Genomic DNA, 12429 nt, shown 5'->3' on the forward strand with positions numbered 1-12429 from the left:
CCCCACCCTGCCCCTCTCCCTCCCCACGTCACCGCCCTGCAGTTACTCCTACTACCGACCGCGGCTGGATGAAGGGGACTATTCCAGGAAGGGTCGGGCTTACCTGCTTTGCTCACTTGGGGGCATATCAACAACAACCGGCGATAATTATCGCAAAGCGCACTTAGCGCTTGGATAATTATCGCCGGCTAGCGTGAATTTTTATCGCTGAGATAGCGTGCTATTAGCAACGCTTATCTCAATAGCGATAAAAATCTACACGCTAACAGGCTAACGTGAGATTATCGCTGGAAACCCAGCGATAATCACACGTTACCTTGTTGATAGGGACAGGCAAACTTAGCCATGATATCCTCCTTCCATAGGATATCATGGCTAAGTCTGAAAATTAGCAGACGTAAAAAAGCAGCGTTAACCGCGGTTAGCGCTGCTTTTTTTGTCTCTATCAGGGTTAGCGACATTCTTGATAATAGGAGAAATGTCGCTTAGCGACATTTCTCCTATTATTTTACTCTGGAACGCCCCCTTTGCATCTCATTAGAGATGCAAGGAGAAGCGTAGAGTAAAAGGGTGCTAACATGCAAATTTGCGTGTTAGCACCCTGTTGTTGATAGGGCGCTACTTTTATCTCTGCTTTTTTGGCTTTTAAAGCCAAAAAAGCAGAGATGATGCCCTTGTTGATATGCCCCTTAGTGTGGTAAGAGGTTTGGTACAAAGTGGGGGTTTTAATGTTCTGCCTCATCCACCCAGTGCTTGTCTCTGCTACCATTGGTGGTCCAAGGAAGCTATAGAGTCTGTCCAATGACAAACTGGCGAAAGCTCAAGTAGGGCAACGTCAGTGTCAGCCACGCGCTCCCTATCCACTGCCAAGTGCTGCGGAAAGGCCTGCCAGACAGGAGTGGGCCTGGAAGGGTCATTCTGCCAATCTGCCATCCTGGCATTTCCTGGCAAAGTTGGCAAACTATAGGCTACGCTGACCCAACTATGAAAGCCACCGGGCCAAACTCTAGCCAGAAGCCCCTTAAGGTTTGAACATTTTCGCCAGGGCCTAATTTGACTTCAAATCCAGCAGAGAAAAGCTGCGAGGTGGGAAGAGTGAAACGGAAGTGGTAGGAGCGACAGGGGTGAGTTGGCAGGGAGAAGGGCGAGGGTGTTACTCGCATAGTGGAATCGAGAGGTTGTGAAAAAGCAGGGGCCTGGCTATCGTTCGTGCAGCAAGTGAAGTGACACCAGGGTCTGGAGGTGTGTGGACCTTCTGCACTCCATTTAAGCCTCTCTTTAACTATTCAGTTGCTAGCTGGGAGGGCCCATTTTCATTGATATAATTAGATTCCGTGACAGCCTTGCTAGGTCCCTGTGAAAACGAGTGCGCGAGAGAGAGAAGGGGGGGAGGGAGACAGAGAGAAAGAGATAGAGATGGGGATGGGTGGATGGAAGGAAAGAGAAAGAGAGAGAGGGGGGAGAGAGGTGGGAGAGAGAGGGGAGAGAGAGAGAGAGAGAGACAGAGAGAGAAAGGGTGGGAGAGAGAGATAAATAGAGAGAGAGAGATAGAGAGCGAGCGAGAGAGAGAGAGGGGGGATGAGGGAGAGAGACAGAGAGAGAGAGAGAGAGAGAGGGGGAGAGAGAGAGGGAGAGCGAGAGAGAAAAAGATGGTGGGAGAGAGAGGGAGAGGGAGGGGAAGAGAAAGACAGGGGAGAGCGAGACAGGGGAGGGAGGGAGAGAGAGGGAGAGAGAGGGAGTGAGGGGAGCGAGAGATAGAGAGCGAGTGAAAGGGAGAGAGAGCGAGAGATGGGGAAGGAGGAAGAAAGAGAGAGGGGAGAGAGGGAGAGAGAGAGAAAGAGAGAGAGGAAGGGAGAGTGAGAGAAAGTGAGAGAGAGAAGAAGGGAAAGAGAGAGAGAGAGAGAGAGAGAGAGAGAGAGAGAGAGAGCGCTGTTCCACGAGCACTGCTGTTATTGTTCCCGGCCCGCCTGCCACGCTTTGATCCTTGCACGGCGCCGCCGCCGTTTCATCTCTGAGGCCTGCGAGAGTCTGCGCGCCGCCAGCCCAGGGGTGCGTTCCACAAGAAGAAAGCACCACAGAGGCAGCGACGAGCCTGCAGCCGAAAAAACACTTTCCAAATCCAATCAAATGAGGGAACTGCAAAAGCGCGGGTAATGAAATTAAAGGAGGCAACTTCCTACAGAATTTGTGCGTTTAATTTGACATAGCTGTACATCTGTGTTCAAGCGGCATTCCTGCCCCAGGGTGAGCTGATTTCCGGGCAGGCGGCATTTCTGGCCCGGGTGATCTGCATTCAGCCTGTCTTCCTGCCCACAGGAGCTGTGATCAGGCAGGGCTCCTGTCTCAGGGAGGCCTTGGCCCGCCAGCACTCCTGTTCCAGGGGATCTGAGTATGGCTGAATACCTGTCTCAGGGGGGCTTCTATCATGGCTGCACTCTGTCCTGTCTCAGGGGATAGAGTTCCAGCTGCACTCCTGTCCCAGGGGATCTTAGTCAGGTTGCACCCCTGCCTCAGGCAGGCCCATGTTCCGGCTGCGCCATCTGTCCCAGGTGATCTGAGTTCAGGCAGTCTCCCGCCCAGGGGAGCTGTGATCAGTCTGCACTCCTATCTCACCGTGGTGGCCCTGTTCCGGCTGCGTCCATGTCTCAGTGGACCCGAGTCTGGCTGCACGTCTGTCTCAGGTGATCCGAGTTCAGGTTCCATCCCGCCCAGGGGAGCTGTGATCAGTCTGCACTCCTTTGTCACCGTGGCCCTGTCCCGGCTGCGCTCCTGTCCCGGTGATCTGAGGCAGGCTGTGCCCGCTGCACTCGTGCATGACAACGCATGAAGGACCCCTGCTTCCTCAGACGTAATTGCTGAAGAGCCAGGTTTTCATTCTCCCCCAAAAAGGAGACGCAGGCTTATGATTTTGATGTCCTGTTGGGGCTGCTCCATAATGTAGGCAAGCTCGGAGCACACCCCCCGTCTGTCATTTCCAGTTATTCGAAGGACTCGCATTAGTAGGAGTGCCTGAGTAGGACTCTCCGATCTCAGAGACGTTGTGCGGCGCAGTTCAGCCTTTTGGATCGAACAATGGATGGGCCCAGTGGATTGCTGATGGACCTGCTCGATGGTCACACACAACACCTGGAATGCTGTTCTCTTACTTGTGGGAAACCAATACAGACGGCATTTGTGGTGTCAGCGGGCAAATGTCTCTCGCCCTATACCCTTATTGCTCATTTTCAGTCATCTCTAGCTCATTCTCTCGTATCTTCTTTCTGCATCCTCTGCCCTCATATCTGAAGCCGTCTGTCTATGAACCCTCCTTTGTTCCATTCCTCCTGTTTCTCAGGATCCTTCCATAATCCACCATAGCTTCTTCCTCCATCTTTGTATTACTTTTACTCCGTTTCTCTCTCGCATTATCTCCTCACTTTCCTCTTCCCTTCCCCTGATTGTCTCTCTACTATCTATTCCTACTTCTCACTTTCTCAATGTTCTTTCCTTCTACCAGCCTCCGCTTCTATTTCTCCTTCCCTCTCATGATCTCCTTTCAGCCTACTCTCTTTTTTGGTCTCCCGTACTGCTCTTCCTTAGCCATTTCCCCCCTTTACTTCCTCACACTTCTCCCTCATGCTCAGTCCTACTCTCGACATCTTTATGGGCCGCCATCTCACTCCTTTCCCCTTTTCCTACACCCACTTTTCTCTCTCCTCTCCCATGTACTCCCCATCTTTCCCCCTTTACATGTTTCCTCTGTCCACCCTGTTTCCCTGTTTTCCTCTCCCCATCTCACACTCTTTTTTGTTCTCACCAACTCCCCCATCTGAGTGGGTGTTGGGTGAGGAGAGGGCGCTGGTTAATGCCTGGTTAATGCCTGTGGGATGCAGACTAGCATTACATGGTTACAGAGGCCTCCCTCTGGCAATGGAAAGACCATGCCCATTATTTAGTCTCTGCCATTGCAATGAACCCTGGCCCCATCTTCTGCATGCAACCCATTTCGTTCCCACTTCTCTCCAGAGATGGCGTTGAAAACATACTGGGTCGTGGTGATTGGTCCACAGGTGATGCTGTTCCCATGATGTGTCTAGCAAGGGCAGTCTAACCTTGAAATGAACTGCCCCTGCTCCAGGTTGGGCAGTCACAGTCCACCACCAAGGGCTGTGCTCCTGCACAACTAAAATAGATATTTGTCCTTTGGCCTGTCCACCCCATCGATAGTCATCAGAACAGTCTCCAGCTGGGTCATTCTAGATTTAGCAAAGAACTAAGGCATCCTTGAACTGCCCTTGAGGCGGTCAAACAAGGACCAATCCAAACAGGTCACAGGAGAACCAGTCTCGAACTGTGCCACTTGAGATCCACTGTCGAATCAGACCACCCTCACTCCCTATCCACTGTCGTAACAGCAATTTATGTTACATTGAAAGTCATGAAGGAGTTGGGGGCAGCCTGGCGGAGCCACAGCCTTTCAGGCCCCTCCCAGTCCTGGCCAGGCATTTGGCAGCAGCTTGACAAGCGAGCATGGCCACCTTCGCTGACCTCAGTGGAGCCGGCATCTACTGTGCTGACGCCTGTGTTGGTGGCCTGCACCACATGCACCTTGTTGGCCACTTTCTTACGGAGCAGGCAGTGAAAGATCTTGCGGAAGCCCTTGCGGAAGTGCTTGGAGACCAGGGCATAGACGATGGGGTTGACACAGGAGTTGGCATAGGACACCAGGTGAGAGAGGATGCGGATGGCATAAGTGAAGTGATTGAGTGGAAAGTAGCCAAACCAGAAGCACAGAATGACCAGATGGTGGGGCAGCCAGCAGAGGCAGAAGAGCACAGCCACTATGATGATCATGCGCGTCACCTTGCGCTTGGCCTTCTTTGACTCTGACATATCCTCGATGGGGTCCACTGACTTCCAGAGGTAGCGGAGGGTCCTTGCGTAGGTGACACCAAGGACAAGAACGGGGATGACATAGCTGAAGGCGAAGGTGCACAGGTCCATGGCTTTGCGCTGTGGGCCGAGCCAGTCAGGGTGGCAAAGAGTAACATTGTCAGTTCGGTACTCCTGGTAGTAGCTGAGATAGGGTCCTGAGAGCACCAGGGAGAGGCACCAGATGAGGCCAATGGCTGTCAGGGCATTCTTGGGTGTCCGGAGCTCCCGGGAGCGTAGTGGGTAGCGGATTGCCAGGTACCTGGTGCATGGGATGAGACAAAAGAAACTCATAAATAGTGGGCATGCAGGGTGCACCTCACCCACCCATCCCAATAACCTTAACCCATTCCCCCCACAAAGCATCTTAAAGTCATGCTCAGACAGCAACTTCAGTTCATCCTGCTTGATACTTGGAGACCTAAACCCCAATACTCAACAATTCAAGACGTTCTGTGTTCATTTAATCAAGCCTTGCATCTGAAGCCTCACACTCGGCAACTAGATGTCCTGTCACTCAACAGTTATGGACCACCTGGCTCAGCACCCAGTGACAGCCCACTCAGCATCTCAAGACTTTAAATGCAGCACATTAAGACCTCCCTGCTCCGCTCAGTACCTAGACATAGGCCCTGTTCAGCACCTTGCGGTGACCTACACCTTGATCAGCATCCTGTTATGACTGGACACCATCTAAAGAAACATCACAATACTCCTACACCTTTATCAGCTTAGGAGTGGAGTTGTGGGATTCAGTGTCTTATGTGCCTACTGCAGCTTCTCTATATAGCTACATTCTCTTTATCTGATATGTGATTGTGGTACAATAGGGTGTGGCGCAATGAATGGGCAACATATTAAAATTAAAAGACTCAAATATGGCCCTGTTGCCAGAGGAGGGATAACGCCAAAACATCATACTGTCTCTGGCTCTGATAATGATAATTCTTGTACTTGAGATGGGATTGACTGACAGATGCTATCTTGATTTTGAGACTAGTGCTACGTGGCTGTTCCTTGGCATTAGAATGCTTTGTGTTGTTAATTCAGTTCACAAGCCTGACTCCTCCATGGTAACCGTGGAGGCAGTAACGCAAGATCGAACAATAAAATGTCTGTGCTGCCATTAGGTGAACACAGCCATGCACCTGCTAAACTGAATAGGTCAGTGTTTATCTACATTTGTGACCATGAATGATGCAGACTCAAGATCCACTTGTATTAGTCCCGTGGCCAACTACATCTCCCAGAAAATGAAAGTATGAGTGTTCTGAGTGGGGAGAAGGATTAATACAAAGCTGAACCTTAGGCGAAATTCTACAGGGCACAACTAGGAGTGTATCATGTGGCTTGGTTTTAGTCATCATGGAAAACATTATGCGGAGGACACAGAAAGGACTGGAATATGGAGGGCCCTTTCTCAATTCTGATGGTGGTGGTACATGGCCATATCTTAGTGGAGGAGCAATTAATCTGATTCCTAATCTTGTGTGAGGTTAAACCCCACAGAAGGGCTGCAGGACCTCTGCCTTGCAGAATTTGGGCCCAAGGAAGGGGACATATGCCCCTCCCACAAAATGTGCCAGGGGATGATTTCCCCGGGATCAAAATTGGCCCAGGGAAGGGGGCTGCGTGCCCCCTCCCTATATAGTGCTGGGGCATGGGGTCCCCGGGGCTAAATACGGCCTGGGGAGGGGAGCCCTATACCCCTAAAATATGTTGCCAGGCCCTGTGGGGTTCCACTGGGCCAAAAACAGCCCAAGGAGAGGGGACCCATACCCCCAACCTCCCCAAAAATGCACTATGCCAGGGGATGAGGTCCTCAGGGCCGAAAGTGGCCTGAAGAGGGTCTGCCTTTCAGGGGCTGGCCACAGGGCCATGCACAGTGCGGGGTTGGCTGCATGCAGAGGGTTAACTTCAGGTCCTGGCCACAGGCCAGGCCGTGCAGCCATCTCCCCAACATGATGGGCAGCAGTTGGATTAATGTATGGTAATTAAATATTACTTTACGTAAAAAACAAAAACTAGAAATTCACTCAAAAAAACAAGGTTTACAGGGAAAACATAGTTAAGAAATACTATTAAAAAAACCATAGAAATTCACTGAAAAAAAACAAAGGCTACAAGGGCATAATAGTTAGGGAACAGAAGTACAAAAACCTTAGAAATTCACAAAAAAAACAAAGATTACAGGGACGTTTAGGTTAGGTTCAGATTTTACACACAAAAGAATAGAACTTCAGATGTTATAGTCATAGTTATGTGAGTGGGTGTGTGGGCGGTTGATGGGTCTCTGAGTGAGTGTGTGAGTGGTAGTGTGGGTGTGAGATTGGGTGTGTGAGTGGCTGTGTAGGTCTTTGAGTGTGTGTAAGTGGTTGTGTTGGTCTCTGAGGGGGAGTGTGAGTTGCTGTATGGATCTGTGAGTGGATGTGTGAGTGGGTCTGTGGGAGGGTGTTTTATTTGCTCTATGGGTCTGTGCGTGGGTATGTACATAGCTGTGTGGGTTTTGCGAGTGGTTGTATAGGTCTATGAGTGGGTGTGTGAGTGGTTGTGTGGGTCCTCCACAAAAACACAGCAAAAAAAAAGCGACGACCCTTGGCAGGGTCCCTGTGGGACCCCACCACCAGGCCTAGGGAGTCAGGGCATTCCTACCTTGCCCCCTTTTGTTTTTCCTGTGTTTCTTTGGAACTCTGGCTCAGTCCTGAGCCCCAGGATGGCTGCTAACACTTCCTGGTAGAAGTGTTGGCAGCCAATCAGATCTCGGCATGAAATCTGCCAGATCCGCAAACCCTCAGTATCTAGAAATATTTTTTCTTTAATAACTCTAAAACTATTGAATGGATTTACACCAAATCACAAAAGGTCTCATTCTGGACCTAGAGCTAGCTGTCTGCCAAATTTGGTGAAATTCCATCCAGCCGTAGTTGTGTCTAAATTCCCTATGGGAAATTGCATGGGGAAAACATGAATCTCTGTTGTGGATATATATATATACACATAAACACACACACATGTTATAGTGAGGTGAAAATGTCAGTTAGAACATATCAATTTAAACTAACAAAACAACTAAGATTCACCAGTTCTAGTTATCTCAAGTAACTCTAACTCGTGCCCTAAGGTAACTATAACTCGCACCCCCACGGTGCATAGTCTTGTTGTTATCAGTTATGTCTTTTCAGATGTAGCAGTCAATTATGTCCTTTGAGATGTTGCAGTTATGTTATCAATGATGTGACAGATCATATCATGAGTGATATAATATGTGGGGTAATTAGCAGTGCATGGCAATAGGGCAAGTTGTTAAGGGGTGTCACTTTAACTAAGGCAGAGTTACTGACTTTATGAATAAAAAGTCCGGGAGCATACTCAATAATCCCATAGTCTCTGTAATCAGGAATGAAGTACTCCAGAGTCCAAATATTTGTTATGCACATTTATTCTTCCCAGTGTTTTTCACAGTCCTTGTAGAATTCGAGAATATTGGTCAGCCTTGATAAGCCCAGTTTATCAAGGCCGACAAATTTTCTCGAATACAGACTGGTCATATATGTACTTCCTTGGCCTCACTTAAGATACGTCATGACCGTGTACCAGATTGCGTCTCACTGTATTCTCTGTATTACCACTGACGACAAACTTACCAGTTGAATTTTGATACCTGTGGGGCTTTTGCACACTTTTTGTTTTGGAATAAACAGGATTATGTTAAAGATTGTGGCAAGACTTCAATTATTTATGCTACATTGCATCTGGCATTATATATAGTTTGCTCCAGCCTTGAAAAAGTCGATGTGATGAAACATGTGTCTGCTGCTGCTTGTCTTGGATGTCACGCTTTGTTCTACAAGGACTGTGCATCTTGATGAAAAGTGCCTGCTCCCATCACGTCCAGATCCTACTAAGGATTTTAAATAACTCTGAAATCTGTACGCACTGGAACCTACTATAGGTGTTTAATGAAAGTTAGATGTGACTACACATTCCAGCATGCTGTATGAAGAAATCTAGTACGTAGTTGAACCCTTGAGGGGTTTTTCAACCAATCAATATGCAGTATAAAGAGCGCTCCAATGCGTACAGGAGAAATTACTTTGATGAAGTGGTACGTTGGCCACAGAAACGCGTCAGGCAATACAACGAGTTTGGATGGCTGGGGCGGGCTGAACCGTGATGCCGAACGGCAGACGCACTGTTGAGTGCACCTTGAGAAGCTTTGGCGTTTGTTGGATGAAAAAATAAATATATATATATATATATATTACCTACTGGCGGTCGCCAGTAGGTAGTTATAGTTAGAGCCCTGTTTCCATAGGAAAACCGCAACATTCTATTTGGAATAACTTTGGCGCCGGTCGACGAATCCTCGCGAAATTTTCAAAACTAATGGGGCGCTACGCTCCGCTCCTACCCTGAAAGTCTCGGGGGGATTCGTCAAGCGGGGGCTGAGAAAAAAGGGGGGTCCCAAAACGCGTTTTTCCCATGCATTTTTCCATAGGACCTTTAGACACAGCTACAGCCCGAACGGCTGAACAGAGTTACTTGAAATTTGGCAGAGAGGTAGTCTACAGGTCAAGGAAGTGCCTTTTGTAGGTCTGATGTAAATCTGTTCAGTAGTTCCTGAGAAAATAGCATTTAAATCAATATATATATCTGTGGCAGCTTACGGTGCGCTTACCGTGCGCTTACGGTAAGCTTACCGTACGCGTACGGTGCCGTGCGCGAGCGCGATTCTGATTGGCTGTTAGATCTTAGTAAACATTCGAATCGGTCGAAACCAGGAAGCGGCGGCCGCCATTTTCTCTCTCGCACTCTGAGGCGGGGAGGAAAAACAAAGGGTGAAAACATGTAAAGGGGCAGGTTAGACAGCTCCCAACCACCTAGCTTTGATTAAGGTGTCCCAAAAGAACCCCCATGGCAAAAAATTCAATTTTATTTTTTTTCGAAAAAACGCTGATTACGCTTACCGTACGCGTACGGTAAAAAATAATTAAAAAAAAAAAAGTATCCACACTTTCCCACCTCCCATGTAAATGGAACATTTAATAGATTACCTTTCACAACGAAGCGCATAATATGTCCTCCGTGAGCGGACGGTGCGCGAAACGCATCGTGCGTACATGGCCCATCCAGCGTAACGTGGGCACGCGGTGCGCGTAGCGCACCGCGTGCCCACCGTGCGTGCACGGCACTAACTGCGTAAAGTGGGCGCGCGGTGCGCGAAGCGCACCGCGTGCTCACTGTGCGCGCACGGAACGAACTGCGTTAAGTGGGCGCGCACGCCACGAACGGCGTAAAGTAACTTAGCATTTTAAAAAACGTACAAATTCACTGAAAAAACCATAGGTTTCACACACGTTATAGTTAGGAATTAGCATTTAAAAAACCTTGCAAATTCACTGAAAAAACCATAGGTTTCACACATGTTATAGTTAGCTGGACATTTTACTCATAAAAAACCAATGAAATTCCCCCGTTACAGTTAGTGCAGGCAACTATAACTCACGCGACCGCAATCCTCTGCTGATGACATATGTGTCTTTATGAAAAAAAAATATTTGTAAAATATGTATAGCTAAAATTTAATGGAAGAAGACATGGGCAAATAAGTGTCTAAATACAGTATTAGCATCAGCAGAGGATTGCGGTCGCGTGAGTTATAGTTGCCTGCACTAACTATAACGGGGGAATTTCATTGGTTTTTTATGAGTAAAATGTCCAGCTAACTATAACATGTGTGAAACCTATGGTATATGTATGTATATATATATTCTTTTTTTTTAATGATTCACTGCCAGTTGCTGTGTAGCAGGTTCTCTGCATGTGTTCTGTCTGAATACACTCAACACCAGCACTCTGTAATGACTGCTAGCCTTTTCTTTACTGAAAGGCATTTAATAGAGATTGCTTCAAGTTACTGCTTCCTCAATCTCAGTCGAGACTTAAGGGTAAGAGCCAACCCCAGCCCCGCTTCCTGAGGGATGCTTCCCCTACTAAGCCTGTAGACTGCTGGGTGAATGGTTTCATGAAGATGGCATATGGTGGTTTGAACTTAGGCATGCCCGCTGTAGTCTGTGCTACATGTTCATCACCGTCACTGGTCAAGCACTTGCAGAAATTCTTGTTAGCCATCCATAACAGAAAGGATTTTGCTGGTCAACTGGCATGTCAGAATTCTAACAGGTCTCTAACGGTTGCATCCTTTGATCACCTAGCAGCATCTTCCGTGGCTTCTGAAACTGTGGCTGCTAATTGTCAACAAACACAAATGTGAAATTGGAAAGTGATATACATATATCTTCACTGTTTAAAGAGGACAAAGGCAAGGGGTATTTCCTACTCTCTTCATCTTTCAAAAACATGCAGGAGCTTTTCACCTCATCATAGATTTAAATAATCTGAATCAGTTCACTTCTACAACTCATTTCAAGACAGACACTTTGTAGAAAATTCAGCCGAGATTATCTCTAGGGGACTTCTTGGCCTCACTGGCTGGAGTAGGTGATTATCTACACATGCAAGTTCAACAAAAAAAGCTGTTTCTTGGCTTTGCAATTCAGCCATACCAGTTACAATTTTTGCATCTTCCATTTTGGGTTCAAATCCTCCCCGAAGATGCTTACATAGGTCCTTACATTTTTTGTGGCATTTCCTCGTGACTCAGAGAGAATGATCCATCCTTATCCCTAACGACTGGTTAGATCTTTCACCATCAAGTGGCCAGACATCAACAGATGTGCTCTGTGTAGGCAGCATGTTTCTAGATCACAGATTTCTCATAAGTAGGAAGATTTCTCCCCACGGTTCACGATGTCCAATATCCTGGTGCCAAGTTCAGGAATATTTGTACCATGCCTATCTACCACCAGAAAGGGTCTAGACAATGAGATTACGTTTGTCACAGATCATGAGCATTCAGAAACTCCTGCTCTTTGATGGCGCAAGCTTCAAGGCAATATGGCAAACATTTTATTGATGGTCAAGTGGGATAGTTTTAATCTGGGCTTGTTGTCCAGCACATCCTCAAGTTCTGGTCTCCCGCCCCTGTGGGGCAGTTTAGATGATCTGGTTTTGGGTCTTCCAGCTATTCAAAGAGAATTGGAATGAGCCCCTAATGCCTGTCAGAGCAAATTCTCCTAGTCCTACTTCTGCAAGACACAGTAACTACAAACGCCAGTGCCAGAAGCTGAGCGGCTGCTTGCAGGACACTGTCATCTCAGGAATTTTAGTACAGACGTACGGCTAATCACTCCTCCAGCTGAAAAGAACCGAAAACTGTAGTTCAAGCGCTTTAATCTTTTCAAACCCCATGTCATAGGTTCTGCAGTTGTCAGATGGACAATACTTCCACCTAAGCATCCATTAACCATCCGAGTTGCACCAAATCCAGTGGTCTGATCAGACTCATCTCCAAGACACACTGCAGTGAAAATCAGGGGTCTGGACAATTATCAAGCAGATATCCTCATAAGGCTCTTTCCATTATCTATGGACTTCTGTTTTATGAGGCTTGTCTGT

At 47.7% G+C, this 12429-nt stretch overlaps 1 protein-coding gene across 1 annotated transcript in view; it reads right to left on the reverse strand.

Moving 5' to 3' along the window:
- Positions 1 to 2100: 2100 nt before the first annotated feature.
- GALR2 (galanin receptor 2) overlaps positions 2101 to 12429 on the reverse strand; it is a 111610-nt gene continuing 101281 nt past the window's right edge. The window contains exon 2 of the mRNA XM_085616946.1: positions 2101 to 5173. Within this exon, the coding sequence (XP_085473072.1) occupies positions 4399 to 5173 (775 nt within the window). The 3' untranslated portion in view covers positions 2101 to 4398. The remainder of the gene's footprint in view (positions 5174 to 12429) is intronic.

Source organism: Triturus cristatus, chromosome 7, assembly GCF_964204655.1.
Source record: "Triturus cristatus chromosome 7, aTriCri1.1, whole genome shotgun sequence".
Classification (NCBI taxonomy): domain Eukaryota; kingdom Metazoa; phylum Chordata; class Amphibia; order Caudata; family Salamandridae; genus Triturus; species Triturus cristatus.